This window comes from Semicossyphus pulcher, unplaced genomic scaffold (genome assembly GCF_022749685.1).
Source record: "Semicossyphus pulcher isolate SPU_LCO1_2020_fin unplaced genomic scaffold, fSemPul1.0.p SCAF_9, whole genome shotgun sequence".
Taxonomy (NCBI): domain Eukaryota; kingdom Metazoa; phylum Chordata; class Actinopteri; order Labriformes; family Labridae; genus Semicossyphus; species Semicossyphus pulcher.
The window spans coordinates 18,843,916-18,860,904 of record NW_027211770.1 but is presented as its reverse complement, the minus strand read 5'-3'; the positions used below and the strand labels follow the sequence as shown (position 1 = coordinate 18,860,904).

Genomic DNA, 16,989 nt, shown 5'->3' with positions numbered 1-16,989 from the left:
ATTTCCACTCCAGTGGGGGGCTCTCTCTCTCTCTTTCTCTTTAATCGCTTAGAGTCAATTTAGTTTCATTTTTGTGTTTTTCATTCATAGAAAAGGAGACACAAGTGTAGTTCCTTAAGGTCTTTTGCAGAGTGGGTAACAGGGCTGTTATATTGAAGTCTCCCACAGCTGAGGGGACGAGAAGACGGGATGGGGGAGAGAAAATAAGACACTCTAACATGTATTCATTTCAGTATATAATATAACATTTCACTAAGTAAAGTGGGATCTAAAAGAATCTACTCGAGGTTTGATCACGACAGATCTAGTGCTTGCACGTGTTCCTGGTTGATACTTGCCCTGGCGCTCTGCCTGTTGCCTTTCCTGTGGTCATCGGGGAGGGGGGGCATGGGGTACGGGTATCTCCTGCTGGATGCAATAGATCCTGTAGAGGAAGTTGGAGACTTCGCAGGAGATAGCGTCCTGAGGAAAAGAGGAAGTGACATCATTAAGAGATCGCCTCTTCCGCACCGGATGGTTTAGGATGACGTTGGCCAAAGACACAGATGGAAAAATGAGTTCACTTTCTGTAAGTTGAGCTAATGTGAGATCTGTCTGTGACTTTGGGCAACATCCTCCTATTCACCTTCCTACAGGGAGAGGTTGATCCTAAAAGCTCTTACTACTGTCATCATTAGCACAGAGGCAGACAGACCGTGTAATCTAATAAAACACAAGTGTATCCACGGCTCTTAGCTTTTAGGGTCAACCTCTGAACACAGCCGTACACAGTTCCCAGCAGCGGTGTGGTCATGGTCATAGTTTCCTGTAACTCACGTGCTTCGGCCTGCCACAGCATTATCTTCTAACACAAAAGATGCCAGAATGAGCAGAATTTCACCTTTAGACACTGTTAGAAAAAAAATTGCTGCTGCGCGTGTTTAAATGAGCGATGCTGGGAGCAGTGAGCCTGGAAGAGGCGACCGTGACGGCAGACCAGACCGGAGCTGGGTGAGAACAGACTGAGAGAATCAGAGGGAGAGGGCCTGTTTAGAAGCTCTCCTCATGGACTTGTTTACAGCACTGCTGTGAGCTGATGGGACATATGGGGATCGGACAAAGGAGTGGAGAAAGTGTTGATGGATGCCTGGTTCCAGAGGGTTCTTTCTTTCTCATAATAAATCTTAAATGTATCTTAAGAATTTCCTGCAAAATGAATTGATTTAATAAAAAATGTTTGGCTCATCATCAGGCAGTCGAGGCTGAAATATCTCTACATTCACTGGATACAATAGTGATGAAATTTAACACACATATAACTTCACTGAGCTGCTAGTGTGGCTGTGTGCTCCTGTATGGTCTTGTTATGTTATTTCAGTAAATAAGTGTGTGTTAATGACTCTGAATACAGTCCTTATAAGCCAACTGCAGAGAAGGAAATGTTGTTTCAAAGCACCTGTTGCTTTGTGGTACATACGATTTCATCAGGAGTAGTTTATATCAATGGCACTGCTGGAAATAACAAAATAGTCTGTTACACAGTTTGTCTTCTGGAAGTTCTGGACGCAGGGCTCCCTGATGTCACCCTCCACATCTCTCCACTCCTTTGGATTGTTTTTGTCCCTCAGGAGGTTTGATAACAGAGGGAGGGGAGGGGTGGGGGTGCTCTTGGACACGGTGAGGGTCTATAGATCACAGTGCTGATTGACGGCTCTGTGACTTTTAGCTTGAAGAAGTGAAAACGGGGCTCGAGTTTATCTACACGATCAGAGCGGTGGCCTACGGTCTGTCACAGCAGCACAGTGATGATGCCAGCGTTTGGCTCGGCAGTGACAGCACAATGATGCGAAGGCATGTGAGGTCACTGGAAGCAAGGTGGGGTCGACTCACAGACACACGCTGACAGAACGACACACAACATGCTGAGGAGACAACAGACTGAGGAGGGGAAGCAAAGGAGGGAGTAAGGAGAAATTAGGAATATTCTGTTAAACTAGCACAGGCAGTAAGAGCCAGGATTTTTCATTTGCAATAAGATAGAGCAGAACGCTTTGCCAAAATAAACCTGCAAAGTAAAGTGCAGCTGATAAAAAAACATTAAATAAAACATATTATAATGTAAAGCAGAAAACCTCTTCTTAATGCTCGTTAACAAACCCCTTTTACAAACTCCAAGTCCCAACATGCCAGCTGTCGCTTATATTTTCTCGGAGATACGACATTTAAACCTTAGACCACACTAGAGCTAGCTGTTACTTTCTCTGACCAAGCCACAAATCAAATAAAAAGTGAGGGGTTTAGACAAGCGTGTGGGGTACAGGACATGGTCTGAGGTTATACCTAAGGTAAGGTCCTTCAGTGTTTTTATTCACATCTTCTACCCACTTAGTTACATCATAAAACTCTGTTTTGGAGCGAGGGGTTAAATACCTGTGGGAGGGGGAGGGGGGGTGATGGACACAACACAAGGAGGGGGAGAAGAGAGAAAAGGAAGGAAGGAAAAGAAAATGAAAAGGACATAAAGTATCCAGAAATAAGCGAGTGAGGGGGAAGGGAGAGAGGAAGAGGAGATATTTTAGGAAAGCAGAGCAGAGCAGAGATATCCTGAACAAACACCACGATGCAATCGAGAAAAATGGTGAGAAGATGGCGGACAGACCTGTGTGTGGTTTCGGATGAACACGGCACCATGGAAATCACAAACAACTGTGTCGTGTGTTTCAGGCTCAGCTGCTTATCGGCTACATGTCGCATCATTCCAAGCAGTTAGCTTCTCGCCGCTCAGTCAGACTCATGCTTGCAGTGAGAAAAAGGTGCACTGCGACTGCCTCAAACCCACAAGCGATCAAACCAACACGCCAGGCTGGGACGCAGCCGATGCAAACTGCTCAATGTCAACAGGCAGAAATGCGAACACTTCATTCGTTCACAGGTAGAGTCGCTCGAGGTAAAGAGCAGCCTCACAAGCCAGAGACGAGCTGAGAATTCACGCTGCAGGTGACAACGTGACCTCACTGTCTTCTGACTCGACTAGCTTGTGAGGCTCAGTGCAACTGTGTACAGAGCTTTATCTCTGACACGAAATTTGAAGCATTTGTTCTTTAAATGTTTTTACAGCTATGCTAAACCTTAAAAGGAAAAGGATTATAATATTCTTAATTTATTGTCAACAAGTCTAATGAAAACCAAAACCAACAATGAGTTTATCCTACTGGGATGTACCATTTGAATGGCCAAAGCCTGATTGTTTAAAGTCATTTAAACCATAGACTATATACAAGAAGTGGTTGTAGCTACTTGGTCTGAAATGAAGTGCGTTAAACCTGCTCTTTTTGTAATGGACAGCAGGGGGCGACATCACTGGTTGTGAAAAAGAAGTCAAACTGTACAGGGTCTATGAGAAAATGAGCTTCTGCTCAGCCAGCTATATTACCTCAGTAAGTCTTCTTCATTCAAGTTTGAAGTTCATGTAGTCAATGATGTTCTCATTTAGATTAACAGACATGATAAAGCAGGGTATGTTTTAGGGCGTGGCTTCTTTGTGATTGACAGTCAGGATAAAGGCAATATGTATCCACCCTCTCATCCAAATATGGTCAAACTTTTACTTCTACCCCTCAAAAGAATTTGGCAGAAACCTCAGTGTCCTGTTGAAATATATACTTGAGACCCAAGTGTCAAAATTAGTGAAAGACTAAAACATTGTTTGTTTTGGTCTTTTTAATGGGATTTGTTGACATTTTGGCAAATATAAAATAAAGAACAGAGCTAGCTTTAGAACCAAATAATTCTATTTTCTAAGAGATCGTCTCTTCAGCTGCATATCCCGCGTACAACTTCCAATCATCTCACAACATGACCTACAGATGAACTTACTCTGTGGAGTTAGAGCGAGCACGAAACTTCTTTCCTTTCAGCTTCTTGCGATTACCGCTCAGATTTCCTGGAGACACACAGAACACAAGCACACATGTTCAGGTTTAAACTGTGTCTGCTTCATTTTGATGTTTTCAGTGTTAGTTAATGTGTCATCTACTGTGAAACTTTTCCATGTAAAATGTAAACAAAGGCACTTTCACTCAGGTTGCTGCAAGTCGCTTCGTCTGACACCGACCCGGTGGCAGCACCGAGAGGCATTAAAAATAACTACGTTTTTACTGATGGTCTTGTTTACTTTTGTAGGTCATAAAGAGGCATCAGTATTAATTTCAGTCTGTTTCGTAACCAGCTCAAAACTCCTCACAGGAGCTTTAAGTTGTAGATGAAAAACACTTTCAGGACATGATGTGTTGTTTTAGGTTGGGTAAGTGTTAGGGATTTGTTTGTTACCTTGCCATGAGTTGCTCCTCGGTCGCCCATTTTCACAGATGTCAGAAATGTGCTTGGCATCTGGGATTCTCTCACTCCATGAGTGGGATAGGCCATTAGATCTACACACACAGGTACACACACACACACACACACGGCAGAATATTATCAGTACAACATCGTCCTTCTAAGCAGCAAAAACACTGCTCTGCTCCTGATGAAGCAATGGACACAAGAGAGAGCGATAATGCAGATAGAGGAGAGGAGGAAGACACCATTGCAAACTGAGAAACATCCTGACAGCTGAATGTGATGTGATTATATGAGAAATGCAGCAGTGCTCACTTCTCCTTTGACAAAATGTTTATATTTTCAAACATTTTGGTTGAATTCTTAAACGTTCACAGAGAAAGATGCAGAATGACAGCCATGAGAGGAACACAGCATGATACAGCATAAACACACAAGTGATTTACACACGCACGCACCCACACACACACACAATATGCCAGCGAATGAATGAGTGATGATGAGATGGCACACCTGAAGCCAAACAGTAAGATGTTCTGAGAAATGGATGGGATGGAGGGAGTGAAGGACAGGGTGCAAATCTGCAGGTGCGACAGGCAGGCTGACCTCTTCTTGGAGCTGCAGCCGGAGTTTGTGCTGACGCCCGGAGGCATGTCGCTGTAAAAGGAGTCTGCGTCCCCAGGCTTTGTGACATAGTCGCCTGGGGGCATTTGCCTGGAGATACACAAGAAAGCGTTTAGAGAGGGAGTAACAGAAAAATCCAACGTTAAATCTTCTCACAAAGTTATCAGTCATTAATTTATGATGTTAGACAAATAGTTCCCTCAATGATTGATCTATATTTCCTGGAAGACTTTTTACGACTCGCTAAAAACAGGTGTTAGTTGTTGCACTGAGGTGTGAGTACTAAACGTGCAATATATTCTGAGGCTATAATACTATAAAATGTATTTTAAATTGAATAACTGAGTAAATTCCGTCTGTGGTGTTGATAGGAGGATATTTTCTTCCCAAAGTTGATTCAGGATGTGGATTTTTGGATCATTTAAGAGGAAGGCGTTGTTATGTTTTAACCCTTAGAAAAAATAAGAAACACTGCGGCAAAAAACTGATAAAAAAACAACATTGAAAGAACAGATAGAAAACAAAGTTAAAGTGGGCAAACCGGCAGAATCTTCGATGAACCTCAGACTCAACGTAGCATCTCTGCTTGTAGCTCCTGAGAAGAGAAACACAAGAATCATCAGCCAAGCAATAACAGAACTTTTGTCAAATGCATTGATACACATGTATTGATTCCCAGCTGTGCTGACTTACGTCCCCTCTAAACAAAGCAGTAATAACTTTTAGCTACCCCTTGTCAATGGATGTGTATGTCAAGTGTGATTACTTGAACCAAAGACAGATTTATTTTTGCTTTGTTTAAGAGATTGTTCATTATTCTGAGATTACAGAGACTTTACATTTAGAGACATTTATTGGACTGAAAATCTTCCAGATCATAAATTTACATCTCAAATTATTTAAGTTGAAGAATAATAAAAGATAGGAAAGAAGTGTTTTTTCCTCCCTATTCTGTTTCTTCATATACTATATTATACTTACTATTTATCTCCATATTATACTCAATATGTCATATTATCATTATTAGTGTTATTATTATTATCATTATAGTATATTATATTATAATACATATATAGTCATATTAGACTATACATACTGTACCAGACTGTCCCGTACAACACCATATTACATCGTCACCGTCTTTACTGCTGTACTTTACATTATACTATTATTATTATTATTGTTGATACCACATACTGTGTATTGTATTATACTATTATACTATATTATTGCAATTCTACCTTAATATTACATTTGTATTATTCACTTAATATTCCATATCTTACATTATATACATATACATACTGTAATATAACGTACTGTATTTAATTGCCACTTTTACATTGCACCTTATATCGTACTATATCGTATAGTTATACATCATATCATACTGTATTATCTCATACTGTTAAAATGCTGCTGCTAGTAACCATACATGTCATATACACCTACTTGTTTACCAGTTGTATATACCTCTTATTTATATTTTATTTTTTTATTTCTATTTACTTTCTTGCTATCTTGTCTTCCTGCTTATCTTATATTATCTTATCTTATCTTATCTATCCTGTTACGAGTAAAGCCTCCTCAGATTTCTCCCTGTGATTCCTCCTGATTTAAAGCATCACATGCTGTATGCAGGCTGCAGGGACACTCACTTGTAACACCAGGCTGTAACAGCCATTATGAGGGCGAGGACGAGGATGGAGCCGACGATGGCTCCAATGATGACGTTGGTACTGGTGATACCTGAGACAGAGGAGGGGAGGGAGATAGAGAGAGAGAGAGAGGAGAGTAGGGAGCAGGTTTTGTGTTAATTGGATGTTTGCCTCTTGTTTCCTGAATCATGTGGACGCGGGGGGATACACAAACCACAAAACACTGCAGCAGATCACACAGAACGTTTAGCAGGAGAAGTGTAAAAGGAGAACAAGGGGGGCAAAACTGGGAACAACCAAACTGCTGTCACCTGCAGCGTTACACTGAGGGGAACTCGCAGTAGGTTCCCGTTCAGGATAACAATAAAAACAGCTTTTTAAATACAATAACTGTCAGAAACAATCAACCGAGGTGAGCTGGCGTTGGGTGAGAGAGGACGAGGAGCAGGAGAATGACAGGATCAAAGACAGGACAAACAATGAAAAGGAACTCAAATCTGACCTCAAGTCACTCCGTCAAAGACATCAGCCTGTCGACAAAGAATGAGTGTGAAAATAATGACAAACTAAAAGAATGACGTGCATGGTTCAGTGAATACAAATGCAGCTGGTTTTAATGAGCACGCATGAACCCAACACAGAAAAATAAACAAAGAGAAATGCGACAAACAAAAGCTTCAAATATTCAACATAACATCTGTGAATGAGATTTGTGAAGGGAGGGATTTTAGAAGAAGAACTGAAAGATGAGGTGGAGAGAGTTGAGACACGTGTATGAAAAGCAGAGAAATAAAAGAAAGGAGAAGAAGAAGAGGATGAGCAGAGAATGTGAGATGCAGAGAGGTCAGGATAGAGGTACTGAACGGTGAGGCGTCTCTACCTGAGACTGCGGCGGTCGGGCCCACCACAAGATAACTGAGAGGAGACGTGGAGTTACAGTCCTCTCCTGCCCAGCCCAGGTAACACACGCACTTCAGCTCACTGCTGCACACCTGCAGCATGAGAACACAAAGACTGTGAGGTCACAGATGTATTTTCATATAAGATGTTGGATGCTTAACCCTTGCAGTACATATTACAGTGCATAATAATTGCCATCACTACTTTCTGCTTAATTTTGTGTTGTTGTTCTAGCAGGTGCTGTCTCTTTAAATTCAATCCACAGACTTTATATTTTATTTTAACTTTTAGTTGATATTTTGCTCTCTCTTATTGTGTACTTTAATTTTGGAGCACAAGAATTTCCTTTGGGATTAATAACGTTCCAACTTAATTTATCTTATTGAAATTGCTTAATAGAAAGCAAGGTTTTGGGAGGCTGATGTAATTACGAAGCTGTTCAGAGGCAAACTGTTATGCTGATACTCAACTACAGTAATAAGACACAAAAACGATAATAAAGCAATTACCTTGTTTGTAATTTATACTCTCTTCTTACTTTGAAGAGTGCCACACTTCCTGTTAGTCATGTGTAACTACTCAATATATTCTTCCATAGAGCTATTTTAAAGTAACATTAAGTGAATCTAATGTTTTCAATAACACAACAGTTACTTCTGACCAAGTAATCTGATTGGCCTTGAGTGCTGATATAGAGAATAACATCACAGGGACTTTTCACTCAGTGTATCACTCCGCCCCAGCCAGGTGTTCTGAATACTGTTAATTAACATTAAAGGAAGCCGTGTATGTCTACATTAATCAAGCTGGTGCCTCTGAATCACACAGCAGACTCTTATTTCACTGGTTGATGATAAATTAAAACAAACACATGATAAAAAACAGCTGATCTGTGGTAACCTGTAGACTCAGTACAGGAGAATGTTTGGGTTGCTTAGCAACAAAAGTTGTCGAACTAGTTGAGTTAGAGGAGAAAAAGTATTCTGTTGTTGATTGTTACTTTTTTATTGTTACTATTTGCCGCTTGTGTAACTGTTGTAAAAAAGCACTCACACTCGAGGTCATACAACATCACTCCCTCTCATGTGATGTTGCTTAGTTATGTAACCTATATATTTAACTGGTGTAATTATTGTTACAAGCTAGGTCAGGCAAATTAGACCTGACATTATGTCTTCTAAACAATTGTTTAGGATCTCCCCTTATGTGGGACTGTTAGATATGCAATTCTTAGACAGAGAAATATATAAAAAATAGATTAAACTACAAGAAAGAACCCTATCAACAACATTGTGGTAACAAAGAGTCATGGGACCTAAAGAAAAATGGTATATCAAACCTCAAATTGACGAGATTGCTGAATTATTAAAAGGATGTTTGGGGTTTGTAGTCGATTAGGACAGACAGGGACAGGGACCATCATAAAGCCACTATTACCCTGATCTAACTACTGTATGATAACTACTTCAGTAAAGTGGCTAAAACAGTTGTACACTCGTATGTTAATTTGTGAAGGCGTGTTCACTGCATGTGTGTACCCCGTGTCCGGAGCAGATGGTCTTGTCGGTGGTCCCAGGGCAGGTGCTGAAGTTAAACTGTTGGATGGGGAGACATTTGTGGTTGAAGCAGACGCGGTCTGTCCCGCAGGCCGTGCCGTCCTCCACGTAGCCCAGATCGGTGTCTCCATCGATCAGCACGTGAGCACCACTGAAAAACACACACGCCTGAGTCACTGACACAGCACTTGGTGAAATCACATTGCTGTCAGAATTCTGTTACACACTTTTTTAGCTGCTTTAAATACAAAACATTTTCCACGATGATGTGTACCTGCAGTCCAGAGAAGCACTGTGACGGGCTACAGAGAAGGAGGTCAGGCCTCCCTGCAGCTCTCCCAGACGCGGGGCAGGTGAGATGTTGGAGCACAGCAGGTAGCCGCAGTGAACATCCCTGAAAGCAAAGATGAAACCAAACCATTACAGACAGTAAAATAACAGAATGTCAGAACCGGTTTGCTCACGGAAAGGACTGGCTCACTGTTTGTTACACTGGATCCAGGTGTCCTTGTCCTTCCCACAGTTCCCTTTCTCCGTCCCTTCGATGTTTAACTTCTCGTAGCAGAACTTGTCGGCTGCTGTTGCCTCTGAGGGAAAGACAAATGAAACACAATGAGCATGTGCTAAGATGCATGCAGTCTTTCTCATTTGCACATAGTATCTAATCACACTTACTCTCTCCCCAGATGTACTTGCACTGCCTGTCTTTGGTTTTGCACCTTCCATTGAAGCAGCGACCCTGTGGGGAGAAATACAGCACAGAAATATAAGCTTGTCTTTTTTAAATGAAAAATACAGCAAGGCTCGAATAACCATGAGTCAAACATCTCACCTGGTCCTTTTCACACGTGTAGCCGTCCATCTTGTGCACATTTTGAGGACACTAACAAACATAAAGAAGGAAACATCAGAGATACAGTGATGCATGTGTGAGCCTGTAGTTAGAGAAAACTGCGTGAGGGAAGCTCGTGCTCACCTGGCTTGAGTTGCCGGTGCAGTTTTCCGGGATGTCACAGTCATTCACTGCATCTCTGCACACGACTCCCATGAACTCCATCTGAAGCAGCAAACAATATAAGACTCTGAGTGTTTGTAATTGGGGTTTGTGTCAGCAAGGAACAGCTTTAAATCCCATACTACCAATATTACAGCCATGACAGTTCAGTGTACTCTTCCACTAAACAACATTCATTTTCAGATATTTAGGAGTGCTTAAAGGAGCGATTCTCCCCTGGAAAAAGCTGCTGTCAGTCAAAGCTGGTGTTCTCTATAATCGATAGAAGCAATTTGAAATTGGCGCCATAGCTGTGGAGAAAGTTGTACAAAAAGCTCTTTATTTCACCCATTCTACATTCCTACAACACCCAGAGTGCATTGCGCCCCTCCCTCTGAAAGGAACGGCCCAGCGAGAGACGCTGGAGTGAAATACTACAGTTTTCCAGCCACACTGATCGCTGCAGGCAATGGCTCAGAGCGGTACAGATTTCGAAATACAACGAGAATATACCGGTGGAGCGTCTAAAAAATCTTCAGGTCTGCAGTAAACATTTCAAACCTGACGACTTTGAACGAGACGTGACATCGGAGGCGGGCGTCCTAGATTGAGGAAGTGTAGCGAGCTCGCTGGCTGCATAAAATGCGTCATCTGGCGGAGGTTTTTTCCGGGCCCATTGGAGAACCAGATAGCGTCCTCCACAGGCACAGAGCGTGATGACATTTTTTTCCTACCATTATGGCATTAGCTCCCCATAATAGCCTGATAGGACTGAGGTTGAAAATCGGCGAACTGGCCCTTTAAAGGCTGTCATAACTAATTCACTAGTAGTCGGGTGAAGTTTGAAGAGGGCTAGAATGGTCACTGGGAAAGCAGCTGAAACTTATTGTCACATAGTTCATTTCAGGTCCCTTAGCTGTTTGAAACCAGAAAATTATACTGAAATGACTAAAGCCCAGAGAAGAAGGTGAATTGAAGACCAAATGTGTACCTGGCAGTTGTTGCAGCAGAGTCCGTCGCTACACTTGGAGCCTTGGGTCAGGGTGCACTTGTTGCAGCAGGCCTCGCCCTCTCGGGCACACTCCTGAAAGACCAAAAAAAGAAACAGCTCTCAGTGGTCTGCTTATGATTAAATGTGATTTGTTTCAGCCTTTCATGTAAGGTTTTATCCGTATCGTCTATTTTGGTGCCTTGATTTCTCCAATTAAATCATTACTTTAAATTAGCTCTTATTTGGCACAGTCTGACACAGCAGGGGGTTTTGTTGTCGGCTAAGTAGCCGGTCACTTTGACCTTGCATGATTATCAAGTTTCCCCTTTAGGACTGTAAATTGAATCCCTATTAGCATCCATCCACTCTCATCCACAGGAGCACTGTGACTTACCGCCGGGCTGCCACAGTCACACTCCTCTCCGGGCTCCACAAAGCCGTTTCCACACACCGGAGGGTCCAACAGCTAAATGAGGAAATTAGGAAGATTAATGCTTAATCTACTAAGTAGACACGTATATGTATGAGTGTGTTTATATGTGAGAGTGTGACGAACCTTCAGGGGTTTGTTGAACAGACAGGCTCCTCCACCGCTGTTGAGAAAGTTGTGAAACTCCTCCACGTTGCAGTCGGAGAACCTCTTGGGCAGGTAGAAGCTGTTCAACACAAACGCAGCAGATTTTTACGTACAGACTGAATTCTCAGGTGACAGTGGGGGAGAGGGGGCTCGCTCCCCAAAACACATCACAGGACAAACAAAATATATATCATTATTGCAGGTTTGTACACACACATACATCAATTTACTTTCATTGGACAGACAGAGACACAGCTGGTTTGCCTTATTTGAGTTTGTATTTCTTACATAGCATGAATATATCAGGTGTTACCTCAGGTTCACCATACTTACAGTTCAGAGGAGATCCTTTCTATAACAAGGAGGTAGACATACAGTGTGACTAAGATTTTGAGGATTATATGGAGACGTGTTGGACGCACATGGAATGAATTTGTCCTGAAAATGACTCACTTGTGAACAGTTATTGCATTATCATGTGAAACTGTGGCGCTAAGATACTCAGAGAACAGAAATCAAGCTGTACAGTCGGCATCGTCAGCTCTTCAATGTTCCTTTAAAATGTTTAAATATGAAGCTTGACTCCTCTGTAGCCAAATCAGCATCTAAAGTATTTGTGCAAATCTATCCCAGTCAAATGTCAGGGGTTCATTCTGATGCTCTTAATGACATCGACCCAAACCCGCGCAGCACTTATGTGTTATTATCCTCTGCTGCACAGTCGTGCTCAGTGCTGATTATGCTGCCGGCACACGTCGAACTAGAGAGCTGCTCATCAGGAGACAATGCAATAACAGAGCCGGAGAGAGTCGGGTGGGGGGGGCTGCGAAAGGTCGTCATAATCTAACATGAAAGCCACCTACAGTGATAATGGTTGTATGAAGAGACTGTAATGATGACGCGTTGATGCTGGATGAAGTACACTACAATATTTCAGGTAGATTTCTAATCAGGTTTGAGGTTGTCACAGCTAAAATCTTGTAGTGTGAACTCCCCGTTTGAAGAGAAATAAGGGGTGAAACAAAAATGAAACGTGCTCGAATGATTCGCCAGAAGTCACCAGGAGAAGTGCAACCATCACTAAGTGGACTGATAGTGTTATTCGGCGATGATGACGTCTTTTATATGTCACAGCACACAGGAAGAACATTGGATAGAAATATGTATTCAAAACTTTCAGCACGAGCACCTCAGTATTATTTAGAGGCAGATTTATTAAATAATGCACCTCATGTATCCAGTAAAACGTCTTTCTTTCCTCTGTCATTCATTCACAGTCAGCCTGTCACCTCCTAGTGGTGGTACAGAGTCATGGCAGTCATTGAACCACAATTATTTACTAGTCTCTGCATTAATGTTTTAAAACAATACTTTTCACACTATTTACATTTTCTCAATGTTTCACCCTTCATCATTATGTTGTACAACAGTTTAAATCCTAACTGGACCCTAATGCGTTAACAAACATTGATTTGTGCGTTTATTCTCTTAAGGACTGTTCGACCTGCCTTATCAATAATAGGTCTAGTTGGGATTTAAGAGGCTGCCACACACGCTGCGTAGGAATAAAATCGACTCACACACACACACACATACTGAACATGCACACACTCACAAACAGCAGCTGAACCCTGCGAAGATGTGAGAGGAGTTAGTCAGTTAGGTTGATCACACATGCAGGTGCTGAGGGATCAAAAGAAACATCCATCAATGGACATGACTGAGGTTTGCTCATTGAATACACGTGTCTGAAATACCATTGACTTGAATCGTAATAATATGGGACAGCTCACATATTAGGGTCACATAAGGGTCCTCTGTCACATGACCACATGATGTAATAGCAGGTTTATTACAGAGCTCGAAAAGTGCAGAGTCTGGACAGGAACTGTTAGAGGGGGGGTTACCATTATCAAAGGGGGATGAATGACATTGCAGACTGTATCAATCGGTTAGACATGGACAAACAGAGCGGATGAAAGTCTTGACTTTTAAAGGGCAGGAGGGAGGAGGAGCCTATTTATAATTAGAATTATCAAATTAATGTGTTTTTCTTGGCTGATCAGCCGGTGACGTCGGCCAAAAAACTGAAGAATACACATAAAGTTTATGTGAAATAGTAGAAAATGATGATGAAAAATACAGCTGGTGTGTTAAAGAGACATCAAACTGTATTTGTTCATATCATCTGAATAAAAAAGAGAAGCCGGGGGCCGCAGCGGCTGTAGAGCTGTCGGATGAGATGGGAAAGGTTGTGATGACTGACAACCCCTCCGAGGCAGCCAGCTGGTTCAGTAACAGCACAGGCAACGGTCTAGCCAAGCGTCTGCTCACCTGCTGTCCCATTCGGGATAGAGGGGGAACGCGAGAAGTATTTAAGAAGAGGGGTACACACACACACATACACACACATGGCAGACACGTCACAGTCACATCTGTGTGTTTACAATGCCAAGCTCCCGTACAGTATAAACACTGCAGATGTGAATAAAACGCATTTTAAGACAAACACTGTCATGACTTCTGCATGAGAACACAAAACATACACAGACTGATTCATCACCTTTTTCTAATCTTAGCAAGCGAAAGATTATGTAACACATTACAGCTGAAAGAAACCAATGAAGTTATATAAACGAGCTGTATAGAAAATACACATAGGCTGACACCTAGAGGTGAATGATGATACTACAACAACACTCCATTTTAGAGGCAGACATATTTGACTAATATTTGTTGTTGACATGGTGTGTGTGTGTGTGTGTGTCTGTTTAAGTGAGAGAATCAGAGAGAGAGAGAGAGGAAGAGAGAGAGAGGTGCAACTGTGCGTCCTCTTTGTCTTGTTTCTGCTCTGTCACTGTGTACATGTTTTATTAGTTATCTGCCAAGAGACTGAAGATAAAAATCACCTTAAGGATAACTCTGGCGCAACATGTCAAATGGTAACATTCAGTGTAATAGTGTGAATGGTTCCTAACAAATATAATAAACCTGCAAACAAACATTTAAATGTAATTATCAAATTTGAACTGCTATCAATAAAGTTTCAATTAAATTATTAACAAATATTATCCCCAAGTGTTATACTTTCATCTATCTGTAAGTCACAGTTCGTTTAACTCTTTGGTGACATGACCGATTTAAAAACAGGAAGTACATTCTTGAGCAGAGAAATGTGCAGACTTTTTTGCTTATGTTTCTTTGTAACTCTTTGAACTTTGAAGACGTCTATGAATTTGAATCAATTGAAGAATGTTTCTATCTCAGCTGAGGTTTTTTTTTCATAAAATCTGTTGTCTGCCTTCATTGTGGCTTTGAGGTGATGATTTGATGGAGAAATGTGCTGTAAAAGTAACTTACCCAACATCATCCATGATGCAGCCCGACCACCGATCGTCACACTTGCACTCGCCTGGAAAAAAATAAAAATGAAAACCCCATCAATCTCATCTTTCTATAAAACAAAAACGTTAGTGTGTGATAAATAAAGAGGACTTAAGGTTTAGTGTTGTACCATTAAGGATCCTCTTCTTGTCAGAGAAGATGCCGATGTTCTGTCCGAGAGACTGAGCGAGCGTGATGGCCATCTCATCTGTTTTCCCGTACTGAAGAAGGGACAGAAACAGACAGACGGACAGACAGAAAGTGAGGAGAGAAACATCAGGAGATGGAAAATAAAGAGATTATTAGATGGGTTTGGAGAAAAGCAGCTTTAAAATGCATGGATTCGTGCATTAGAGGGAATAACAGAAACTAAATGGCATCAAGATTACAACTATATTGAATAATAGAAATTACTGCACAGTATTGAAATGTAGGAATGTAAATATAAATAGTTGCCTACATCCTCTAATGAAGTGAACTGACCGTGAAGTCTGTAACCATAACTTGTGTCTCACCTCATTGACTCCTCCTCCTTTGGTCAGCGAGCAGACTCCTCCCATGTAGGAGGCTCCTCCCCAGCTGCTGTGAAAGCGGTTCCCTCTGATAAAGAAATAAAGTTATGTGTTAAATAAAAAAAAGGTTGTGGGGCGTCGCGTGAAAGAGGAAATCCTTCTAGATGTTCGGACTCACGAGAAGAGGTGGACAGAGTCGCATTTCTCCTTGATGAAGTCTTTCCGATACTTCATGAACTCCCTCAGCGTCACCATGGGGTCGTCGTCGATGTTGAACTTGTTGTCAGCTGACCACGTTTCCATGGCAACAAGCACAATCCTGGTATTAAGCTGTTCCTTGAAAATCTGGGGAATGAAAGTGAATCTAGTATAAGTCCAAAAGTTGAAAGTAAATAATATCAAATGATACAGCCTGATCGATACTAAATGTGACTGGCATTCCTCATATTCATCAACATCTCCAGCTGTTTGTCATCAGAGCAGCAGTCACACAGTCAGGATGATCAATATGACCCCGCCAGCAGACAGCAGCACGTTACAGGCGGCTAGACGGAGTCAACAAGGGTAACCGTCTGAAGGACATGGAGGGAGCAAACTGGATGGCAAATAATGTGTTTGCTTTTATAAGATGGAAATCATTCGGACAAACACAGGAGAAGAGGACAGAGTAAAGCCTCTTTGTTTAAGCTGAATGCCAAAAACAAAGCTGATGGTGCAGAGAGGAAGCGGTCAGTGATATGTGCACGGTTCAATGAAATCTGGGCCCTACAACACCAACCTCACATCAGTTTGTGCACATTAAGAGCTGGAATCGCCCAGGTGTGCCCTCAGTACAAATGAGTCACACTGCCAGGCATCTGGTTTTAAGAAAATAAAACAACCAGGGATCTCCTGAAGGTCAACACCAACTTTCGAATGTATATTTTCCTCTCAATATCAGGATGAAAAGATGTCTGTTGCCTCTATATTCAGAACTGAACAAAGATTGTAGCCGTAAACAATGCGTCCTTGTTCAGTTTGTACGATGCGCACAAAAAATCAGTCTGATAAAACTTGTAGAAAGTCTTCAAGCATTTGGAAACACCGACAGAGCAGTAGAAAGTTCTGTTTCTGGGTTTCTCCAAGATCACCATGTGGTATTCTTTTTTCAAAAAACCAGATGCCTATCTCTGTGACTTCAAAGTAAACTTGAGCAAGAACCCTCCATGACTGGAAGTGCTGGTGCTGAATTATGAAGGAAACATTATAAACACTCTTTGTTCAGTTTTCCATCCATCCATCATCTACACCGCTAAACCTGTTCAGTGTCACGGGGAGCTGGAGCCTATCCCAGCTGTCAATGGGCGGGAGGCTGGGGACGCCTGACGAGCATGCGTTTGGACTGTAGGAGGAAGCCGGGATGCCCGGAGGGAACCCGCACATGCACGGGGAGAACATGCAATTGCCACATGTAAAGGCCCACTTTGACATGTTATT

General features: G+C 41.9%; 1 protein-coding gene across 1 annotated transcript in view; it reads right to left on the bottom strand.

Annotated features, from left to right (window-relative positions):
* Positions 1–3,851: 3,851 nt before the first annotated feature.
* adam22 (ADAM metallopeptidase domain 22) overlaps positions 3,852–16,989 on the bottom strand; it is a 58,056-nt gene continuing 44,918 nt past the window's right edge. The window contains exons 11-29 of the mRNA XM_069655915.1: positions 15,692–15,858; positions 15,517–15,601; positions 15,132–15,222; positions 14,978–15,029; positions 11,597–11,696; positions 11,435–11,506; positions 11,041–11,133; positions 10,032–10,112; positions 9,888–9,938; positions 9,731–9,794; positions 9,537–9,642; positions 9,330–9,449; positions 9,038–9,206; positions 7,480–7,591; positions 6,600–6,690; positions 5,483–5,536; positions 4,924–5,031; positions 4,309–4,409; positions 3,852–3,922 (exon numbers count right to left, since the gene is read on the bottom strand). Coding sequence (XP_069512016.1) covers positions 3,852–3,922; positions 4,309–4,409; positions 4,924–5,031; positions 5,483–5,536; positions 6,600–6,690; positions 7,480–7,591; positions 9,038–9,206; positions 9,330–9,449; positions 9,537–9,642; positions 9,731–9,794; positions 9,888–9,938; positions 10,032–10,112; positions 11,041–11,133; positions 11,435–11,506; positions 11,597–11,696; positions 14,978–15,029; positions 15,132–15,222; positions 15,517–15,601; positions 15,692–15,858 — 1,788 coding nt within the window. The remainder of the gene's footprint in view (positions 3,923–4,308; positions 4,410–4,923; positions 5,032–5,482; positions 5,537–6,599; positions 6,691–7,479; positions 7,592–9,037; positions 9,207–9,329; positions 9,450–9,536; positions 9,643–9,730; positions 9,795–9,887; positions 9,939–10,031; positions 10,113–11,040; positions 11,134–11,434; positions 11,507–11,596; positions 11,697–14,977; positions 15,030–15,131; positions 15,223–15,516; positions 15,602–15,691; positions 15,859–16,989) is intronic.